Source organism: Diadema antillarum, unplaced genomic scaffold (assembly GCF_040938485.1).
Source record: "Diadema antillarum isolate AM-2024a unplaced genomic scaffold, OU_Dant_1.0 scf00000026, whole genome shotgun sequence".
NCBI lineage: Eukaryota > Metazoa > Echinodermata > Echinoidea > Diadematoida > Diadematidae > Diadema > Diadema antillarum.
The window spans coordinates 277585-302536 of NW_027270915.1; the positions used below are offsets into that span (position 1 = coordinate 277585).

The 24952-nt window shown below is 39.1% G+C and overlaps 1 protein-coding gene across 1 annotated transcript; it reads right to left on the bottom strand.

The window, feature by feature from the left end:
* Window positions 1–2178: 2178 nt before the first annotated feature.
* On the bottom strand, window positions 2179–8139 carry LOC139734274 (pancreas transcription factor 1 subunit alpha-like). The gene is made up of 2 exons (XM_071645073.1): window positions 7397–8139; window positions 2179–3698 (listed from the first exon to the last, which is right to left on the bottom strand). Exons 1-2 carry the CDS (start codon window positions 7848–7850, stop codon window positions 3409–3411), a joined length of 744 nt encoding a protein of 247 aa, XP_071501174.1. The 5' UTR covers window positions 7851–8139; the 3' UTR covers window positions 2179–3408.
* Between the last annotated feature and the right edge of the window lie 16813 nt (window positions 8140–24952).

Sequence of the window (24952 nt, forward strand, 5' to 3'; positions counted from 1 at the left end):
ACGTCGGCTGCTCCAACATACACCCACACTTTATCATTAGACAGGAATACACACCGACCAGCAAAATCCAGGGTCGATACCGGTTTTTTTTTTTTTTTGTTTTTTTTTTTTTGTGGACAATATCCTAAGGTGGACTTTGATACATCTTATAGAGGTACCTTGTAATTTTTAAAGACCATGATGGAATTTGGAAAACATACAATTCCAATGATAGCGTCCAGTATTTTTGGAGCACTATAATGGGTATAGATTCTACATTTAGCGTGATGTCTGATTATTTGGTGACTAAAAAAGCTGAATAATAAAAAAAATACATTTTCGTACACATGGTCATTTGTTTCTTATTATGATTATAATTATAATTATAATGAACGTCGAACACACATAATGAAGAGAAACTTAATGTTAATCTGAAGTTTCTGTCATTTTCCATCATGAATCAAACGCTGATACGAGTTCACGCGCCAAAACAAATGTATTTCATTGATATAGAATCTGCTAGACTACAATGCTCAGACTGGGGCCACAAAACTTCAATGAAATCAATATCATTGTGTGTGTGTGTGTGTGTGTGTGTGTGTGTGTGTGTGCGTGTGTGTGTGTGTGTGTGTGTGACAGAAACCGGATGCACCTTACCACCAGTTCCACTCAGTGAACGCTAGTCACTATAACACAGTGCCATCAATATAAATGTGAGCCATAAAGACAAGAGGTTTCATCCGTTTTCATGTTAGATTTTTATTCCGTTCATGCTATCATCAGAAAAGTTGTTTCACAAGATCAAATGAGAGCAATAACTGAGTTTGTGCCCGTCAAACGGGGAGTGAGTTAGTTGGAGAAAAATCAAACCTATGCTTGAAATATGAATTTACATAAGACAAACGGCAAAAACCATCATTCTTGATAATCACAACACAAAAACAACGTAATATGGTCATTTCAATAATCGACGCCCGGTGTAATTGATTCTAGCACATCATTCTGTGATAAAGCGGAGATGCAATTTCTTGTGCATAAAAACTTCTTGAGCTGATACCAAGGGTGAAAATGAGATTTTATGCTTTATAGATTAAAGGACCTATACACGACATTAACCCATGATATTTCTAGCGTATACTTCAGAACATAATACCAAAATACTGCATTCGTTATGAATTCTCCATACCGATAACGCTACCAGAAGAGTTTATCATCACCGTCTTGTATCCCAGAAGTATATAGAGTAAAATTGATTGCGTCATAGGTTAATCCCAGAAGATAATCCCAAGAGAACGGGTTTTGAGTTTGATCCGAGAATGTTCAATGCACACTTAGAAACGTCCACAAGCACACAGTTTTGAAAATGTACAATGTACCCATCTCTGTAGGAATGTTATGCAGAATAGAAACATCAAACGTCTCAGCAAGAGTAATGAAATGTAGTTGAATTAATGGTGCATCAAACTAAAAATTATGTTAATCACCTTGTTTGCGCATTATTTAAGGGTATTATAACAAGTTGATTCCCTGTATGAGGATCTTGGAAACCGGTACATCAAAAAAAGGTGTCATATATCTATATAATTCCAATATTTGTCGGTTAATGATTAAACTCAAATTGAAATTTAGTAAGATATTGCACTCTAAAATCCGCAGGGAAGGATCTCTTTTCATGTACCCGACGACCCTTGTCGGAGTTCGTTGCGGAAAGAAAAATTACTTTTAGAATTCAAACAGTAAACGAAAGAGAGACGGACTGATTACAATATTTCTCCTGAAAAACATTCTCCTCCTCAGTTATACCAATAATTCAAACGAAACAAATTTCGGTATATCAATATAGGTTAAAAAGCACCCCCCCCCCACCCCCCGCGTAAAAAGAAAAAAAGGGAACAAGCATCTTACTATAGCCTCAATTGGACTGTACGTATTGTCAATCTTAATCAAGAATGATTCTATTGTTTCTTTGTTTTTGTTTTTGACCTTTCACCTTTGATTAGCACAAAACAGTCCTACCAAAGAAGAAAACAAGACACATATATATAAAATCTCGAGTTAAAATAATTTGATATATACATCTTTGTATGTACAAAAATCACACCAAATATACAGATGAAAACAAACATCATTTATCGTACTTTCTAACTTCAAGGCACTAACGGATCAGTATATTATAGACACTGTAGACTGGAAATTCGGTCTCTTCTACATCTCCATAGAACGACTTAACGAAAACACAATCGAAATTGACCGAAAAATGGGTACACTTAAAAGTTGTTGGTATCGTTGATAATTAAGGGCGAGTTGGAAGAAAATTGAGTTTTCATGACATTGGTGATTATTTGTTTGTTTGGAGTTTTGACTTTTTTTCTTCAATTTTGAGATTTGAGTTAGGTTAAATCTGTCAAGAGTTGGGGAGAAATGTTGAATATAACTTATGATTTTCTTGATGAGGTACTGAGAGTATTTTGCAATGATTTGTTGCTCTGCAGAGGTACAGAAATACATTCGTCAACATCTAAGCAAAACTTATATTCCGGAAAGTGCCAAATTGACAAGAACATTGTCGGAAAAATGATTAACTACTTGGTGAAACACCACAGTAAATTCTATTAACACCAAGGAAAGAGCGTTATTTTGGTTGAGTTATGAAGACTATATTTTTTTTCTCTCTAATAGAGTTGAGGTTCAATGGATTCTCAGAGTTGAAATTCGACAGGACCGAGCCACTTCATCGTTTAAAAGGTACTGATATATATATAGATTGCTCGTTTTATTTTGATTTGTTTGCATTTGGAATTAAAGGTAGTTTTCAACTCACTTCAAGGTTTAAAAGCAATTCACTTTCCGACATTACGAGTTGAAAAAGGATGGAAGACATTCGATTTTCTTTGCTATTCTCTCTCTCTCTCTCTTTCTTCTTCTTCTTCTTCTTTTCACGAGCATCACTACATGCAAAAGTCAAGTATAAATTGCGAACATACCATTGCTCTGCAATTTAGTTGTATCTCAAAAATGATAAGAAGTTAGACCCCAAGTCGTCTTCTTTTTTTACTGCAGTTTTGTAGAGTTGCGTTTTAAATGTTAATGTGAGTTTGGATTTCTTTTTTTCCTCCGTCTATCTCGGTCACTTAATGTTTTAATTAAAATCTGAGAAAAATCATTCAACTGACATTTAGAATTCTTATTAACTTCTTTTAGAAATATCTTGAATTGTATAATCCAAATCCATGAAACATTGTAGAACCAGCCATTCACTTAATCATTTGAGACGGAAATATCTTTCCAAGAATGATAGTATAATCATACTTGATCATATCTGAATGAGTCGAAGGACCCGGGAAATCTCCCGACAGAAAAGAAATGGCATTCGTCAAGCGCAAGAGTTTGTCCAGCAGTGGAGGTATACGTTCTGTTTATCGCACAAAGTTAATGGCCTCTCTCCTCCAAATGATGATGGATGGGCGAGAGTTGTTGCGCAAAGGACAGTTCTTCCAGCGTTGTCATGCCAACAACATCATCGGGAACACCCGCGGACCCGGACGAGACATCACCGTCTTCCATCGAGAGCGGGGAGGACGATTGGCGGGGATCCTCGGGCGTCCAAACCTTGGCGGTCATGGTGCCGTTGGGACCGGGTTGCGTCTTCTTCTCGTTACACCACGAGAGCGAGTGGCCAGCAAGAGGGATGGCTCCGTACTCCATGTCAACCGGCGAGCCTGTAAGAAAACGAAAGTGAATAACAACATAGTAAACACATTCATATATCTGTCTATGTGCGCATACATTATCGGCTTTCCGGACTACATTCATACTTTCTTAAATGTTCTCTCTCTTTTTTCTTTTTGCACTTTCACCAACGCTATGTACTATTCCTGTGAATGTTGGTGAAATGACATGATAATTACACCTGTTTGACAAATTGCCCTTCACTGGTCTAAATAAACACCGATTGTTCTCGTGCTTCAGTAGTAGCCACGATAAGAATCATAGGCATGCATCACATACTCGGATGGGATTCAAATCCGCGACCTCCTAAATGCTGGACAGGCGTCATATCCACAAGATATGATCATTATTGCATCAATAAAGGGGCGGTGTGTATCCTACTATACGATGATGATATTTCTCAGTCTCACGAAATTGCCATTAATGGCAAATGAAGTTGAACTTTCTTGCAAGTTACACCGGATGTAATTCAACACATAACCATCTTACTAATACGATCGCTATGGAGGACTTGTTAGCTGGGGAACAGAAACGTGACGATATTATTAAACTATTGAGCGACTTCAAAGTTTTAAGTTTTGAATATGCATGGCATTGAGCACATAAGATGGTGATACTTCGGGTTCTTCTTCGTTCACTTTAACAGATCTGAACGCATCTATCCTTTCAAAGGGTGACACACCAACTAATCTCCGTGTAACGTGTCTAAAACTATCGAGACGTGAAGAGCTACAACACAGCACATACGAGGGGGCATATATAAAAAAGGACCACAAAACTTTGACCACTATTTGAGTTAGAGTCTTATACCTTCTGGTGTAATCGTTAATTAACTCTAATCGCCCATCTTCTCTTCTTTTTCTTTTCACAAAGAGGGATGGGGAAGGGTGGCAGATAAAGGTCGAGTGGAAGAAAGCAAAGGAGGGGAATCCGTTAATCGGCTGTTGAAGTATCTTTATCTTATACTCTACAGCGTTTCAGGATTAGAGAAGGGGGGCTAAATTGAAACCATGCTACTCTTGTGCGGTGCATCTCGGAGCGGATTAGGCCGACCCGTACAAATAGACTTAACGGACCCTGTATGGAAACTTGTTACCGGTATTAGGGGATTTGTGTTGTTGGGAAAAGGAAAACACGGGTGTCTTAATTGTAATGGCGCACATCTCGTGGTTTCGACATCGCTTTGAGAGGGAGATCTTCGAAAAGAGGCGCTTTTTATATTTTACTTTTTCCTCAGATAGCAGAGTAAAGGAGAGTTGGGAAGAGTAGACATGGCCAGCAAAGGAAGTTTGAGGGGATGGGAACAAAAATTGAAACCACCAACCCAGCATGACACCATTTTATTCTCAAGACATGCTCGTGTTGATCATGACTGACATTTTACATAACCGACTTGTCTCTCAAATTCCGTCAAGTTTAAGACGACATGACGTGTAGCTCCTGATAAATTGTTGGGTGACTGAGCAGACGTGACGAGGGGTGAAGATGAACTCAACATGGGAGCGAAGAGGTAGCACACACGTCATGTGAGTGATACCTCCCCATAATTGATGGCAGTATCAAAGCGACCAAAGAAAAGAATGACATGTTGCCATATATACTCTTACTATATACTGTATAGTTGTCTAGAATAACTGACAAGCAAATGACAGTGCAGATAATGAGACAACGAATGTGTACAATCACAAATAGGCCCTATGTCTGCTGGGCACCCTTGTGATTAAACTGTATCTGAGCGAGTGAGTATATTGAAGAAGACGAAGAAAAAGATTATAGAAACGGGAAGGAGCAAGAAATGAAGAAGAACAAGAAGAAGATAGGGGCAAGAAGGGAATTAGACAACAATGAAGAGAAATCCGAGGCATAGGTCGTCAACATCAAACATCAGACAACCAGAACATAACAAGGTGGGAGAATTAAGCTAACCAGTCAGGCAATATTAGAGATGTGGTGGAAAGACATCGCTCATATAGTTGAAGTTCTTATCGTATGGCCAGGTTATAGGACTTCGCCTAGAGAAAAGACAGCAGCATGACTAGCATGCAAGACAAATTTTGATGTGAATGATTCCAGCTCAGGTGAAAGTGGTAGATATATTTGAACAAGATGGTGAAATGAATCAAGCTTTGCTTTTGTACTCCTTGCAACTTTGAATGTATTCGGTTAAAACAAACCGATTTATTTAAGAACTACATTTCGCTTCAAGAATGCAGCGTTAGGGTGCTCTAGTTTTTTAGCGGTCTCTCTTTTCCTTCTTGTTTTTACTCGACCTTCGATTTGCAGGCAAAGTGAAAAACCCACATTGTACCTGTCGGATAAAGCCAGGCATTGTAGGAGCGATTGTAATGTCCTAGGCCCGAGTTTGTATACAGTCTTCTGTGCAGGCATTTCAATGGACCCCTTTCACCTCCTTCACCGTTATCGATCGCTGATCGATCGCATCTATCTGCAAGACTCGATACGACTAGAATACCGCTCTTATTTCTCTATCCCTCCACCTATCTTCTATCATGTAACAACACTAATCCACTGGATCCGGGGGTCCTAATACCTTACTCTGTACACAGCGGGTAGCAGAGTGGCCTAAGGCCATGAAATGAGCATTTCGAAAATGTTCTTGTTAGCAAGAAGGAGGTGTCATTGTCAGTTGTTGGTTTCTTTTTTTCAATTCTTTCTATGAGAACGGAGAGCCGTTTCATGGGTCTCTATCATAGAGTCATGATGTATATGGCGTCTTTCTCGACCTTTAACATCCTGTGGTGTGTTATGAGAAAAAAGAAAAAAGGACTACACATTACATAGTAAACCGGCTAAAGTCGAGAAAGGTAGATGAGTAGTGACTGTTTCTTAACAATGAGACAGATGTACCATAGTTGATATACATGTTTGGCTGTTTGGGGTTTAAAGAAGAGTACCAAATCTCTTTTGATGCCTTTCTATAAGTTGCGTTTGAGGTTTTTACTGTCCATGCCACATGGGATTTCAGCAATGCTAAATCAAATGGATACTATACGTAGTAGAGATATAATCATATTGTTCATTTTGAAATCACTCGAAAAAGGTATACTTGGCACAAACCTTTATGGCTACTTAAAGCACACCATGAATAATGTCACAATTATAGGCAAACAATTCAATAGAAGAGCCCGTTAAAAAAATCGCGCTTGGATTAAGCCTTTTCACTCAGTAACAACACCTTACTCTGCAAGGACTTGGAAGCCTTTGGTATTGTATAGAAGCATATAAAAATATAAGTATATAAGCTCGTCGAGATCAAGTAGGCATGTATCTCGAATAATGGAAATAGGAACATTTGACTTGCAATAAACCATTAACCACAATACCTAAAAGAGTTGTTTCTTTCATGTTCTAAATTATCTAACAGAAAAGAATAACGATAACTCAAACTCAAACTTAACTCAGCTCAATAACAATAAAAAGAATGAATTGATGAAAGTTTAATTTGAATCGAGGGTAGTGTAAAGTTTAAAAATTTCACGTGTTTTCACTATAAAGTGATGTCAGGTATCTCGAATGTAACTTTGTATGACCTGAAAATGTCTGTCACGTTTTAAAGTGAAACTCGCAGCAATCTGTTGGTGCGTTTTCTTTATTTGTCTGAGCAAGTAGTGTCATTCCACTACATTTTTGTGAGGTGTTTGGTAAATCGTAGAGGGCTAAAACTCACTTCGATGACAGATGATGACCTTCTTCTGCTGTTCCTGAGGACTGTTGGTCGGCGAGTCCAGGTTCTCTCCTTCGTTCTCCACCATCTCGGCCAGGAAGTTGATGTAGCCGATGGCCAGGCGCAGCGTGTCGACCTTCGACAGCCGCTTCTCGTACGGCAGCGTCGGGATGTGCTCGCGGAGCCCCTCGAAGGCGTCGTTGATCGACTGCATGCGCTTCCGCTCCCGCAGGTTGGCGGCCTGGCGCTGGCGCACCTGTTGTGCCGGACACTTAGGCTTGCGCCTTCTCCGTATCGGCTTCCCGCCATCGTGTGGTTGGATAGTCCTTCTCCCGTAGGCCTGAGCCAAGGGTTCGAACACCCCTCTGTCGTAAGGACTTTGAATATTGTGATGGTGATACGAGTAGGGATTCTGATGGTATAGCATTGCGTGATGGTCGTATGAAATGTTCTCCATTGTCCTGTTTTATGGCGACGCCGTTTTCAGGATGAGTTAAGTTGGTGAGGTACTGCTGACGAGCTTTAACCTAGGTGAGTTGCGAGGTTGAGTGTCGAAGGGACAAGTTAATCCGATTTTGTTTCAGAAGTAACATGCAAAGAGTACCACGTCCATCGAGATGATGAGAGCCGACAGTTGGCAGGCAGATGCTTTGACTCTTTTTCTCTGTCTCCTCAGCATCGTCTGCCGGACAAACAGATCCAAACTGGATACACTTGTTGCTGGCGGAGAGGTTACGAGGAGGATTGTCATTGAACTTGGGGGAGTCGCCAAGTTTTATAGCGCCAAGGGAGAACTGCCCAGCCGACGCACTCCCGCACCGTTGAGATCTCGATCCTCGGTAAGATGAGGGCCCGTAACACAGATGATAATCGCTACCAATTCACTGACAAACTCCTTCGGCCAATCAGAAGCGAGCAATGCTCGCGAAATGAACGCCACGCCCAACAAGTGGCTCTTGCGCACGCGAACCACTCGCTCGCGCCAAACTCACGCAAGGTTTACACACACAAACAGAGCTCGCGAGATCTTGTGTGGTAAGCGTGCGCCGTGTCTCTATACACGGAAGAAAAAAACTGTAATAAGAGCAAACAGAACTGAATCTCGTGTCTGTATCGTCAAAGGTTTTCGTGTTTGCACTGAAATGTATCCAAATTTGTCCCCCATGAAAAGCATCAGACGGGATCAAATTACGACATAAAAGGGGGGCTACGCCTTCCGTGGAAAAGCACCATATTTTTATGACCCCGCCCTTTTCGTGTTTCACCAGAAGGTATTTTCTGGCCTTCCAAGTTCCCAGCGCTCCGTTTCACTTGAACTCCTATGGTCAAACAAACCTAAAATCAGTTATGTTTGTTTAGCTTAATTCGATGTTTCTATTCTACTTGTCCAATGGCAATTGTAAGCTCTCTTTGTGCGGTTTCTTTTTGACGAAACTTCTCTTTGTCGAGAGGGTGGAGCGACCAATTATATTAACATAACTTCTTTTGAATCTTTGTGCAAATACCACATCTCATCCATTTGGAGGATTTTTTTCTTTTTTAAGGGTGTAAGATTACTTCCAGAATCTTGGCAGACTTAAAGATAAAGTCACAAAGAGTTGTTAACCGTCGGATTTTGGTCTTTTATTTTCAGCCTTGTAAGAGAATGGGATATTATCTAAGACAAAGCTCTATAATAAGTAAAAACTCTATAATGATGATGAAGATGATGATGATGATGATGATGATGATAATGATGATGGTGGTGATTATAATGACAATAACAATGATAATCATTGATAATAATGACAATAACATAAATTGATTGATAACAACATGTAGCAACACAGCAATTTATAAAAATGTTATGTATACATAGATGATTTACAAAAGCGCTTGCTATAGTTAGTCTCCTTACTTCAATACTTACTTGTCTAAGGGTGTTGTTTTGTCTGTACATAAAGTATTGACTTTCTAGACTTAAGCAGGGATTTTTTAGACTTCGTTCAAATCTATTCCTAAGAAGATCTTTTAAGTGTTTCTCCTTCCACGTGTGTCGAATCTTCGGGTGCTGTTCGTTATTCCGAAGGTTCGCTTTTCCGAAGGTTCGTTATTCCGAAGGGTCGTTAATCCGAAACAAACAAATTCCCTATACCTAGAGGTTCGTTAATCCGAAAATGAAAAAGGGTTCGTTAATCTGAACATTTGTGGCGTTATTCCGAAGGTTCGTTATTCCGAAAATCCGTTAATCCGAAAATGAAATTCGGAACAATGAACCTTCGGAATAACGAATCTTCGGACTAAAGAGCCTTCGGAATAACGAACCTTCGGAATAACGAGCTGTAACCGAATCTTCAACCTTCCCAACCAGAACACAGAGCACATCTAGCTACCAGACCATCATGTCTTTCCATGTTTATTTCACAACTTTTTGCTGGATTCATATTTGTGAAATCTTAATGTGCGTATGTTTGTATATGCATCTTGTGGATTTTTTTTTTTCGTCATTCTTTTGTTGAGTATACAGCGAATAGTATCTGCTGGTTGAACATTGGTAGATTAGTCAGATGTTGCATTTTTCTTTTACTCACAGATGATTACTGTTCATAATAATGATGTATGGCTATTCTTATGTTTTTGAGTGAGCTCCGAATCACAAGCCTTGTCTTTTAGTGGACCACTCTTTAACATACTTACTTCTCAGTCAATCTTCAAAGCATGGTTTGATGTTTTGAACAGGGAGGTGAGACACCACCTCCCTGTTCTTAGTTATCTTAATTCATTGTACATGGTATATCTTATATAATCTACGACCCACGTTGAGTTATGGATTTTATTTTCAAATTGATAAAAAAGAATGATTGTGTAACATAAATGCTTTGGATTTTGCTTCAATCTATATGTTTGATGTAAAACATATAAATTGAATTGAATTGCATGGTATTTTTTGCGAATGACACCAGACGCATTGTTATAGCAGATGGAGAAATCCATTGACGGGGTGGGAGCCGCACAGAGAGGGGTAAGAGTCTACCATTTGGGAGCCACACCCTTCAAAATCCTCAATTTGCCCGTCATCCCAACTCCTTCCACACGATGGCCATACGACAACATCTCCGAGCAACATGACTTATGCCTCATGAATCAAAACCCTATGGGTGTGGTCCACCCCTCCCCCCCCCCCCCCCATCCAACATCTACCAACGTTCTCTCCTCTTCAAAGGCGTCTGCTCCATGTAGAGTTCGAGATGAGCTTAACTATATAAAGTCCGTGTTTCGCAAAGGCTGCACAATACATATCCGAGTGACACTTTTTTCTTTAACAACAAAGCACGAATGAGGATGAATAATAGCGGGGAAAAAGGCATGAAAACATCTATGAATGGAAGTAGTTCTCAATGACCGTTTATTATTATTTTTTATTAAGGTTCTGCAATCTTTGGTACATTTTCCAGGCACTCATAATATACTATTATGATTATGAATTCCATGTCATATCATCATCTTCTGCAACAACGAGGAATGTTCTTCTCTACACTTAATTCTGCCGTAGAGCGCCAATGCGTTGCTGGTTTATTGATAGATGGGCAAAATATTCTTCAATATATTTTGGCCATTTCTAAAAGTTTTCCATTTCCTCAAGCAGGTTGTATACCTGTGCAGGAGTAAAGAAGAGCGCCGTTCCAGTTGTATACGTTTAAGATTCTTACATAACTAAAAGGGGGTTTCGCATCTTGATGTGGCGTCAGGAAATTATTTTCCAGAAAAACTATTTATTTGGAATTTTTATTAGAAATATGAATTGAATTTGGGACACGCATATTCACACACACCAAAAATTACACAGATAAAACAGGACTTGGCGCTCGCATTCTCAAAGAAGCATTGAGTTATTATGCTTCCGACATGTCCGAGTTTGAGCTTGTCGAAATCCAAGTAATGGCCGTCACTGAAGAAGACATATCTCTCTATAGAAAAAAAAAATCATAATCTGACATTGTTTTGTAAAGCTACAATGGTGAGTGTTCAACTAAATATTACTCACTATACAAGTATTAGTGGTTTTCTATCGTTTACTTGAAAGAGACAATATGGATGGATTGTAATCCAGTTCCAGTTCAAAAATAGATATTGACCATCATTCTAGAAAACAAACAAACAAAAAAAAAGTATTGTAAGAAACTGCCACTAAAACTGCTACGCCTGTGGTGAATACCTCCAACTTTTCCAGAAAATTTCCGTTGTACCAACGTAGGATGATCCATATGCATACACACAAAAAAAAAAACCTCCTTGAACGTGAAGCATGATGATAATAGAACCTGAAGCATGATGATAATATCATAGTATCAATATATATCATACTATTCTAGGATACTCTCGGTTTTAATTATCCAGTGGCGGATCCAGAGGGGGCGCACCGGGCATGCCCCTCCCCCTCTTTATTATTATTTTTTGTTTAAACAAAAGAAATAAAAAGAAAAAAACTAGGGGAGGGCGCGTGCGCCCTCCCCCTTTTAATTTTGTAAAGGTGCCTCCCCTTTACGGAATTCCTGGATCCGCCCCTGTTATCCCAAGCCATCTCTCATTTTCCCTTCTCTGTCCCTCCCCCCCCCCCTCTCCCCAATCTCTTTCTCCTCCCCTTTCACTCTGTTTCTCTCCATCTCTGAATCTCTCTTTAACCCGTTGCTTCATAATATTATTACAGCAAATACCATTCGGCAGATACTACCCATTGTAACAGACAAAAAAAAATCATTCTAGAACACAAATTCATTAATTCTTCTGCCTCAATATCTTATATCTTAACAGTTTGACGTTGCCTCGCGAGATGTGCGAAATTCCTCTTTTAATAGTCATGAGCACGATGAGTGCACGTTGTACTTTCGGTCCTGTCAGCAACAAGATGAAGAGTTGATGAAGGGGGCGGGAATGAGTTGGCTCAGTCAGTAGCGCGTATGCCTCCAGATTCAAAGGACCAGAGTTCGATTCCCGGATCTAACTGCATGAGGAATGTTGTGTGTAATCATAAGGTCCCCTCTACTAAGAGACAAAACATTCTGTCCGTCGGATGGGACATAAAATTGAGGTCCTGTGTGTGAAAGAGTCAAAACTCATGCACGCTATATGATCTCATGTCATTCATTCATTCATCGCAAAGAGCAGGGAGCATAACGCAATGAATTGGTCTTCCGCAAGTACTCGGAACTAGATCCCATGGAAGACCAACTATTGCAGCTGAATATGCTCTGGGCTATGCAGCCATCTTCTCAGATGGAAATTAAACAAACAAACAAAACAAACATGCAAAGAAGAGCTAAGAAAAATGGCAAATTATCCTTTTTTGTGAGTGATGCTCTAGGATCCTTTGGATTAACCACTCTGTATAGTGCGAAATTCTCTCTTTGTTTCACAGTTTAGCCACCGCAGGAATTCACTAACGGAAACATTTATGCAAGGGCAAAGTAAAGACAGCTCATTGAGACTTTTTTCTTCTTCTTTCTTGGGTGTTGTTCTTGTCAGCGAACAAACACGTACGTGTTTATCGTGCGTTATCTAAAATTTAATGACAAACCAAGTCGGATTGTAAAGTCAATCACCATAAAACTAACTAGCTTCTGATATACCCCGGTCCACGCGAGTAGCACGCGCACCTTAATTTGGGGGTTTTCTTGTTTCTTTTATATCTAATGCGCAAATAGGGTGATGCGGTAACTCGCTAACGGTATCACTTATTGACGCAATTGGGGTTGCTAAGCCACGGGTTCCCGAAAGATACAAGATGTCTTTCTTATTGTTTACTGGAGGAATTCATCACCGCACCTTATCTCAAGACAAACGAAGCTGCACTCATCGTTTTTCTATGGGATTAGCGAGGAATTGCCATGCCAAAAACAACAAAGGGTTCTTTCTTTTTTTCTCTCTGTTTTATCATTATTGTCTTTTAATGACGTATTTCAGCACAGAACGGAAACAAAGTGTCTGCATTCAGGGCCGTTCGAATAAAAGGTAACAATGATTTACAAAAATAGTATACGATGCAATACAATACTTTCAGATCATTTATATAGCGCTTTTACACAGTCAATAGTTGGTTTTACAGCACTTTACAACAAATTCAGTTACAGATTGGCATTAATTAGATTCTTCTTGAAGACATCAAGAGATGGGATAATGAGGACGAACCGTAGTAAATCGTTCCACAATCGCGGTGCAGCCGTCACAAAAACATTGTCCCACGTTCTGCTGTTGGTTTTGGGTATATGGGGTAAGGGGGTAAGGTGCTATCTGCACTTGAACGTACTCCAGGTCGAGCAGAATAGTATGGGATGATGAGAGACCTAAGATAAGTAGGAGCTTTCCCATGAAGACACTTGTACACTATTGTCAAGATCTTGAAAACAATGCGTTGTGCAACTAGTAGCCAATGTAGCTGCTTCAGCAGGGGGTGACATGATCACGCCTATACGGCACATGAAGATGAGTTTTGCCTCACGATTCTTTACCCTCTGAAGGCGCCGGACCTGCTGAGAATTGATGCCATAAAGCAGAGAGTTGGCGTAATCCAGTCTGGATGCAAAAATGGCTCTGACGGTATCCTCACATGCTTTCTGTCAATGAATTGTCTAATGCGAGCTATGTTTGACAGATGGTCATATGTCGAAAGAAATTTGTCTCCTCGGGTAGGAGTCATAATTTGTGAATGTTTCAAAAACTGACACAGTATTTTCTCACCACCCATGGCATATCATGAAAGACTTTTCTAATACCGTAATAGAGAGATAAATGGAATACAGTGTTCTGTTTCCGTTTCGTTCTTGCTTTATTTGTGATGGGTCGAGTTCTTACAGAATTAAGAATCCATTTTTTAGCGCTGTTGAATTGAGTTTATGTCTACATGTTGTTAGAGTGTAAGTGTTCAGTTACTGGACATTCTGTAATTTGGCGCATTATATGCTTCTGTCCGTAGCTTGATACGTGTGGATGTATAAGTCATTCAACACCGAACGCTGGCAACGCACACCAGGCACCGCTTGAGAACGGTGCGTTCAGTTCTACACTCTGATGGATCCTTCTCTTACACTTGGTCATCAGATTTTATATACCATACTTGACAAAAGTTGACGAGAAACAGAAACTCGGCAAAACTATGAGCCATCGCAGCTAGTGAAGCGTGCTTCTCAGGCCCATAGGTGGGTAATCAATCCACGACCGTTTCCAACACGCCAAAGAGACAAAAGGTTACACTCGTGCAAGCTTTTTTTGTTTTGTTTTGTATTTATGCATAAAATGTTCTATGAATTCGTGAAGTTTCTCTCTTTCCTTTTCTATTCTAACTTGTAGCAATCAATGACGGTCGATATGGGCATGATTCAATTTGGCGTCATCCGCTCATAAGAACAGTAATTTCTCACACTGAAATCGAAAAAAAAAATCTGAGAGAAAACAAAGACATAATCAGCAGATGACACGTATTTGTTCACTTTGTAGTCTTCATCTTCAGACGCGAGGATTGTAAAAAATGGACCTTGTATCTATAGGTATCCAATGATTTTTTCGTATTCCCTTCTAGTCACAATGTGAATATATTCAGTGCTGTTGACACGATTTTCTGATCAAATCTTATGTAAAGTGTGCGTGTTTAGTACCATCAGAAGAAGTACCATCTATACACTTCTTTCATTCTTTTTTTTTTTATTTCACATCTTCCTTGATATTCGTTTTGTCGCTTTTATCGATGTCGGCTTTATTGTTCAAAATCAATCTAGAAAAGAATTTCTTGAAATGGTCGTGCTTTTTCTATCTTTCAAGTAAACTTGGTTTGTTTTTACAAATTTTTCATTTTCATTCATTATTTCGTACATACTGTAAGTTTAAATAAGATCTTACTTTTCCTTATTGTAAATATTTACATTATTTTGGTATTATTTCAAGGGTAACGATCTTCTTTTTTGGGTTCTAATTATAAATACTTACCGAATGTTGGCAAATCCTTGTACTGGATAATGTCAAGATATCAGTATCTGTAACTTAATGGAGAAAACTTGTTTCAAGATGTGCAGTATATGGGAAGGTTAATAATTGTCTGCCCATGCAATCTGCGTGGAAAAAGATCCTTTCATTTAGAATACGTCCAAACCATTTCAACCCCTTAGTTTGTACATCGCCTTGTAAATGATCTAGATCAAAATTTTGATAATCTGGCCGTTATTTTGTATAATTATGTTAGTTATATTTTATCATACATTCAATCTAGATACCATATTTTATTTCATTTTGTTGTATTTCATGTATTCCTCATAAAGAATGATATGAAAATGAATTGAAAGTGATAGTGGAAATAGGAATATCTCTCAGAATATAAATAGTAGAACAAACTTATAAAAATGCAGTTCATAATTAAACAAGACAGCGGAAACTGTATGTAAATGATATCTTTTATATTCAGTCCATGAATGACATGGTTGTAATAATGTATCTGCATAAAACGAATGCAGGGCGCCTTTGGAAAGCAGTTCTGTACTACTGAATAGGCCAATCCTGTAAGGTGATATACAGCAATCAAATAGATGATTAAAGTCATGAATAAATTACAAGACCTCAGAGAAAATCAGTATTGACAAGGAAATCAACAGCTGTTGCAATCTTCCTCATTGTCTAGTTCATATGACTCTTTGAAACTAAAGCAAAATGACAAAAATTTAGATTAAAAAAGTAGAAATTATTAATATCATACATTTTGTTCATATTCCAATGGGGTCTGCCGATTGAGACTAAGAGATGTCCACAGGTGCATGCGTTTTGAAGCAGAGAAATTAAAACAAAACAAATAAAACAAAAGTTCAGCGAGAATTACGGTGTCACTTTTTCTGCGCATCTGTTTCCCCGTGTGTGTATTCTCACCGTTCGCCCGCGGTCCCTCTGAAAATCACTGTCCGGGCTAAGCGGGCTGGGTCGCCCCGCCCTTCCCGAACACCTCGATGAAGAAGAGCAGACAGGGCTTTGTGTGTGCGTGTGTGCGTGTGAGTGTGCGTGCGTGTGTGCGTGTGTGCGTGCGTGCGTGCGTGTGTGCGTTGTTGAGAAACGTGATTTCAGACTGATATACGGACTGAATGCGGCAACATATGATCTGAAGCAAACACGCGAAATCTAACGTTATTCAAAAAGAACACAATCATGAATATTGTTGTTGTTCGAAGGCTCTGGAACTTTGAGCAATACGCCTCACTGACTTGTACGCACATCTCCTTTTGAGTAAAAGTCAGACCCACAACCTGCATATCAGTAGATTTTATTCAACTCTATAATGCAAGAGCATATAGTAGGAGAGAGATAGAGATCTACTGAAGACAATCATTAAAAAAAAACAGAAGCTAAGAGCTTTAGCTTCTGGTTTGTGTCTTCTCTATTCTTCTTCTTTTTTTCTAAACGCAAACAGAAAAAACTGACCAGAGCCTTGAGTATTTAGGGTTTCTGGGACGAACACTGAACTAGGGCTATCTATAGCTCAGTCGGTAGAGCACCGAGTTAGCAATCCGGAGGTCTCGGTTTCGAATCCCGATGGAATCCCATTTTCTTTGCTCAATTTTCCTTTTCTTTTTTTCTGTTATTTTACTCAAATGTGTGATTTTGGCATCCTGCACTTCCTTTCCTTGCTGTCTTCTTAGTTGATAGCATCATATATCATCCTCCTATGAAATGCAGGAAAAATTATATCATAATATGATGGTGATGATATATATGGGTATATATTCCATATATTATCTACTATATATCCTTCTTGAGAGACAAGTGACAGAAAGAAATAGAAATATACAAGTATATATAGAAGTATATAATAATGCCTGTAAAAAAAAGAAAAAAATAAAATGTGAGAGAAAGAGAGAGGACTGAGGTGGGTATATACCAGAGCTTTGGTGCAACAAGTACATTGGATTGAAGGGCTCGTGATTAATTTTCCGTCCACGCATTAATTCATGGCATAGATTTACTTTGAAATATTATTGTGCGGATCAGTTTACAGACGCCGAGTGCAAAACTGTGTTTTTCATGCCAACATGCGATATTACGCCAAACAATGAAATCGATCCAATGTTCTTTCTTATCACGTGCTAGCTTTCCCATGTCATAAACAGAGAAAGGGGTGGGGGAGGAAGGGGAGAAGAAGAGAGAAAAGTAGCGAAAACAAGGGGAAAACATCGTAGACATGCGCGTTGGCGAGTTAAACACGGAGTGACCGCGTGGAAAGACGACGGTCCCATGTCGAGTGTATATATGCGCGGTATGGATTTTTGTTTTCTCTCTCTCTCCCTCTTGTGATTCGGTTCCGCTATGCTTACATGCGTACAGGTGTTCACGACATATCGACTGATGGGCTGATTGCGTTTTATGTACATAATTCTTTTGATCAGTCTCACATTCAGTGGGCACATATCATACTCTCCGTCCACGCGACATGGAGAATGCATGACAATGGCAAAACAGAACAAGTAATAATGTGCATACTAGCATTAATTATTCTTATCAGCTACATCTATTGTTTCAGTCATAATATATTGGCTCAGCAATTGCCTAATTTTCATTTTTTATTTTTTAACAGAGCGAAATTTTGTTGCTATTTTTTTCGATACGCCTGTTTGCGTCATTCTAATTGCCAGTGTTAAGGGAACTGCATTTTTCGTAATGTTTTCTATGGTAGCGCTACATTACGAAAAAAAAAGAAAGATGAAGTTCATTTATGTTACATTGCTTTATGTGATGTACGTTTGCGAGTGTCTATGTGCATAATTATGTGTCTGCGATTTGTTCAATTGACTGTTGTATTCCCACTGGTATGCCTGTAGGTGCAGAACAGTAATTTAGATTGTCCTTATGATTTGCAACAATAATGAGTGTAAATTATTGCAACAAAGTACTCCATAATCTTCTTTGGACGAATTTTGTTGCTGTCTTTTTTCCGCTTAAAATAAAGCGAAACAACACATGCACTTTATGTTACATACTGTTGGCTTTGAATATTTTTCCCTTTCTGCGTCTGCATACACTTTTGACTCTAAGGGGGTGATTTTATTTTCTTCGTTCAATTATACTAATATATACGTATAAACGTTTCTATTCCACTTTATTCATGAGACTGTTTTGCAAGGCCCCTCAAAAATCACACTCCGCAAATACTAAGACGTCTTCACTTCGCCAATAACCCTTTCATGTTTTATCTTTGTCCACGGTTTTTTTTTTTCTGTTCCCTTTCTCCCTCTATTTTATCTCCACCATCAACCCCCCCCCCCCCCTCTCCCTCTATATCTATCTGTTTCCCTTTCTCCTGTCCGCCTCATCCTCAATCAATGCAATTTGTCACTGAACAAAGCATATCATTGCAAGAAACTTCAGCTATCTCACGATCGGACAACCCTAAAAACAAACAGAAACTAAAAGATACAAGCGTGCGCCCTCCCTTTTTCCCTCCACCGAACGTCAGCCCAGATGTATACTTTGCTTTTCTACCTCTCTATTCACATCATGATCATTGTATTTTTGTTTTCTCTGTCTCTAGCTCGTTTCATGATTTTTCTTTTTTTCAAAATCGTATTTGATGATGGACACAGAAGTTGAAAATCCCAACGCGTAACTGAATCGACTTTCGCAGAAAGACAATCGTGGGTATCATGATGGTGATGAGTTGGTGATGTGAAAAATGGCGGATGTTGACAGGATGACAACAGTGTGCAATATCATACTGTGGGAAATTTTTGCTGTCTTGGATCATATTCTTTTTCTTTAAAAATCATTCTGTCCCCCAGTACTGTTTGGCGCAGACGATACCTAAGAACTATAAATGGGTTCATCGCACAGTGGTGTGTGTGAATTACAACACACGATCGCGAGGGGCGGGCGCACAAGAAGAAACACGAATCGAGGGGAAAATGATACTTGAGAATCAATTAGTTGCGGGGGATGAGGGGATTTGCGATGCTACTCATTCGAGTGTGGCAAGAACGCACTTTGTTCTTTTTTTTTTCAGTCTCCTTCTCTCCTTTTTGATCTTCTCTGCCTTTATACAGCCTTGCTTTCCAACTTGCATTCTAAGTCATTGTCGTCTTGCAATCCACCCCCTTTTCTAACCTCTCGTACATATTACCCTCTGCTACGTCGTCCCTTTATTTTGCTTCTCCAATGATAAGTTAGGACCTTCTCTTAAACGCTTCTTCATTACTTCTCATCATTTTCTTCTCCTCTCCATCGATATGTAGTCGTAGGGCGAATAGATGCAATGCAAACATATTGTATAATCATATCTATAACACTTTATCTTTGTATTTGTATAGACATAATATAAAAATATATATAGGTATATAGATATAGATATATATATATATATATGTAAATGAATAGATAGATAGATAGATAGATAGATAGATAGATAGATAGATAGATAGATAGATAGATAGATAGATAGATAGATAGAAAGAAATATACGTTTTACAGAAATCGAGATAGAAATATTCATTTTCAAATTAGATGAATGTGTGGATTTTCAGGAAAATTTGTTCTCGAGGAATATCACGGGCGAAGAGTTGGTGATATTGTCATTGTGATTGATGGTTGTAATAATGTGAGAGCAGCTTACTCTCGTTACGTCATAAATAGTGATAAAATATACATTCTATCACATGTCAGTGTCATGTCATGTTGTATACTTTAAAATTCTCTTCTCCTTTCTTCTAGTTTTTTCCATCGCAATATATTCTATTCTATTCTTTTCTATTCCATTCCATTCCATTCCATTCCATTCCATTCCATTCCATTCCATTCCATTCCATTCCATTCCATTCCATTCCGTTCTATTCTATTATATTCTATATTCTATTCTACTCCATGTATGTATTTATCCATTTTGTATTGTTGGTCAGAAAAGTGAATAATTTTAATTCGAACACGTGGCGAAGAGACGTTTTGTTCGAATGACATTTGGAAGAGGAAATAATACTTTCGTTGTGTTTCTTGAGTTGAAAAAAATGCACCAAAAACACTCAAAGTATCCGTATCAAAAGCTAAGAAATCGGAAAAATTCGACGAAACATAAGAGGAAATTTGTTTGAGCAAAATGAGAAAAATGTTGAGAAAGTTGCACCACATTAAAGGAAAGATAATCCATTTGGTAGCCTAGCCAAAGATTTCCACCTCGACAAAAACGCCTACCCCCATGACTATAGTTAGTAAATGATTCTGATTATTACACATTACTAGTAATTCGAATTTCTTTCCCTGTCTATCTATGATTATGTTCCGAATTATTTCTTTCTTTCTTTCTTTTCATTTCTTTCTTGTTTTCTTTCTTCTTTTGCCTTTCTGAGTTGGCACTTGGGTGCTACTCAAGCGATGTCGGCGTTGACAGTACACTTTGATGGTTATAAATGGGACATTTTGATCTTTTTGTGCGACGAGTAAAGGGGTACAGACCTGACGATCCCAATTGTGGGTGCAAACGTTTTGTTCTGCTGTTGTTTGGAAAGAAAGAATTATTGTTTGGAAAGAAAAAATTACAATATACATAATTGCCTTCCACGAAGAAAGAGTCAAGGCGAGTTATATGGAAAAAGAGAAGACGGTGTTGTATTCACTTGCAGCTGTCCGGGCGCGTTGACTGAAAGCTTTGAAAAAAAAAAATACGTGACATCATGACATCACTCATCTTTCAACCTTTGACCATGCGTTTCATCTTTAAAGCAGGATGTGTCTATGTGTTGTACACCAACACAATAAAGTTGACTGAATTTCTCCCAATAAAACACCTTTTCCCTGAAACGCAACAAATGGTATAGTGATGGCAGCGGGACTGGCGATGCTTTAACCGCCCGAGCTTCCCCGTGAGGGATCGGATACATTGATAGTGGCTGTCAGTTTCAACAAACCGGAGGGACTCATATGATACCATGAGGCAGATACAGGTGGACTTTATAGTCAGCATAAATTCTCAGAAAAGTTTCTTTCAAAAAAAAATTTCATCTTCCACCATAATATAGAATCCGCTTGCAATATATCGAAAGGCTCTACCAAGAAACCTGTCTGGCTGACTTGATTTGCCAGGAAAATGAGTTGTTGTGGAATACATAATCATTTTGAGATCGAAGGTGTAAAATGATTTCTATCGTAGCATATGTTGTTCATGGAACGCCCTCCCCGCCGATCAGTAGCTGTATAGGTAGAACGTTATACTAATATTTATACGTGGTGATTGAATCGTGATTGCCATTCTCTCTCGCGCGATGGCTACTGATATGACCTGATATGATATTTATTCGATGTTATCGATTATAAAACATCATGTAACAGGCAACATGATATTGTGGCATCTGGTATGTATGCTTTGAGATTGCAGTACTCCCGGCGTACATTTTTTTCCATTTGTGTGTGTTATTATTTGGCATTTTCGTCCTTACCCAAGCGAAATCTCGTCATCACAGTGTTACTGCACAATATATATATATATATATATATATATATATATATATATATATATATATATATATATATATATCCATAAGGAAGGTATGTTTTACCTTTGAACGTCGCATGCATCGCAAGGAGGACGTATGCGATAGAGAAGATGACGCTGCTAATGATGAAGCTAATAAAGATTGTTGTTAATGTAGTACAGACGTTAGTACTAATAGCGATTATGATAATGATAATAATAACAACAAAAATCATCATCATCATAACAACAATCAATCATCATAACAATCATGAGACATTACTGTGTGAGTACAGAATTACACACTCCTGTCGCATCAGATGTTTTTAGAAGAAGACTCGGGGTTTGAATCATAATTATTATCGATTGTCTGTCAGTGGAACAAGTCAGTGCTGCCGAGTTTGGAGGTCTGTGGATAGGTTATCAATACGTTACCGATGGGCAAGACGGCAGTTCTTAGGGTGGACCTAAGAATTCTCATTCTTTTTTCTACCTTCTTATCAACGTCATATTTTACTTCACCGCTGCCCCGCTGACTGCAACATGCCGATACGAGGAGTCGACCAGCACGGAGATGGAAGGGTTTGTTTGTTTGTTTGTTTGTTTGTTTGTTTGTTTGTTTGTGTGTTTGTTTTCATGTTTGATCTGACATGATGGCTGAATAGCTCACATTACTTGGTCTTCCATGAGGTCCAGTTGTGAGTAGTTGGGGCGGATCACTTCACTGGGTTACACTTATCCACCCTGCTATTTGCGATGAATGAATGAAGCGGGATCTTTTGTATACATGCATGGGATGTGAATCTCTCATACACGGGACCTCCTTAGCATGTCCTGTCCGAGGGACAAAGTGCTGTGCCTCTATAGAGGGCACGGCATGATAACACACAACATTCCTCAGTGAGACTCACTGAGATTCGAATTCCCTCGCCCGAACCCAAGCCAATAGATCCCAAGGCAGATCCGCTCCCGACTGAGGCACCTCGCCGCCCTGCTACCATATACCGGCATGAGCTGAGGAAGTCTCCAAGCCCTGTCATGGTGAATAACGAAGTCTGGTGACAATGAATTGAGGTCCTATCAGATATTTGTTTGTTTTGTTTGTTTGTTTGTCCATTTTTCAATCTGAGAAGATGGCTGGATATCCCATATTTAGCTATGCAAAGCTGGTCTTCCATGGCAATGCATGGGGTCCAGTTGGATGTGCGTGAGGCGGGACCACTTCACCGGGTTAAACACCCTGCTCTTTGCGATGAATGAATGAAGTGGGATCTTTTACGTGCATATGAGTTGTGACTCTCTCACACACGGGACCTACATGTTATGTCCTATCCGAGGGACAGAGTGTTTTAACCCTTGCCAGAGGGGACGGTATGATTACACACAACATTGCTCAGTCCAGACTCGGGTTCGAACCCGTTTCCTTAAGGATCTTGAGGCAGACGCGCTACCGACTGAGCCAACTCACCGCCCGATATGACGAAGAAACAAGAGTTGTGCAGGCCTCGGACGATATGTTGGCAGACGATATGACCGTGTCGATCGATTGCATGTGAATCGCTCCGCTGATCATACGAACGAATATACAAGGCCCGCTTAAAATATGATGCATTGTGTGTGGCCATAGCTAGAGGTCCTGTCCCAAATCGATCGATAAATATCGATCGAAGCGCAAGGCGATTAACGCCCTTGTTCTGTGCATTAATCCCTTAAGACGAATGATCATAATGCGCTCCCCACTTAACGGTATTTTTGCGCGATTAAGACGAGAAGTTTTTGCTGTCTCCCGAAAATCGAATACGAACCATAACCCCATCTCCGCGATACAAGAGTGAATGTCGAGAGTCCCCAACGTCGTCAACAGCACAAACACTACTTAAATCATTTAGAAAGCAAAAAGAGAACAGAAGGAGGAGATGAAGAAGAAGAGCAAGAAGAAGAAGAAGAAGAAGAAGAAGAAGAAGATGATGATGATGATGAAGAAAATAATGATGATGATGATGATGATGTACACAATGATGACAGATAAGTGGAAAGATGAGCAGAAGCAGCAATAGTAGCAGCAGTACCATGAGACGAAGAAGAGTACGAAGAAGAAGAAGAAGAAAAAAAAAGAAGAAGAAGAAAGAAGAATGGGAAAGAATGAAGAGCAAGAAACAAACAAACAAACAAACATAAGGACCAGTAAATCGGGGCATGAGTTTGCTTTAGGTGCGGGTATTGTATCTCATGGTTTTGCTGACGCATGGTATGCTGACTACCACGACCATACCATTTAGATTTCAAATCACTAGCAACTGAGCGGTGTTAGAGAGAATGGGGTTCATTGAGTCCATAAACAAGCATGACGTCATCCCTAAAACCTTTCACAGTGCACGTGAAATGTTTATAACGAACGCGGTTATAACGGAATTCTCGTTACAGCTATATACTAGTAACAGAAAAAATATACCAAAAGAAAACTTGACCCCGTGTATGAAAATCTTGATATCATGAGGTAAAACGAAACGAACAGAGAGAAAAAGACTATATAACAAGAACAAGAAGGAAAACAAGGACGAAATTGGCGGGAAATAACAAAATAAAGATATGGTATATGATTGGTCTCCAATTAACCCATTCAGTACAGGAACCTCGTGTCACGTGTATTAAGTCTATGGGGATTTCAGAATTCAATATGGAACGGATTAACTTTTTTTTTTCCAAAGATCGCCAAGGCATGTGTAAAATCTTGAAGTTTTGTAGTCAAAGAAAATTTGCCAACTTAAAAACCCGGACAATAGGCATTTGTGAATAATAAAAATGTTTGCGTGGTTTTTTATTTTTATTTTTATTTTGAAAGGATGGCAAAAGTTGGTTTTTTTTTTCAGTTTGGATTTATTCATCCCAAATGAGCGCGGTGTTAAGCCCGTTGAAATGGTCCCATCAGACATCTCACTGGAGCCAATTGAAGACTAACCAGTGCAGCTGAATATGGGCTATCCAGCCATCTTCTCGGATGGAAAATGAAACAAAAACCTGTAATGAATTCTTCTTAGACGCGATAGACACAATAGCGTCTATGAAATAGACTGTGTAAATATCAAATGAAATACAGAGTCCGT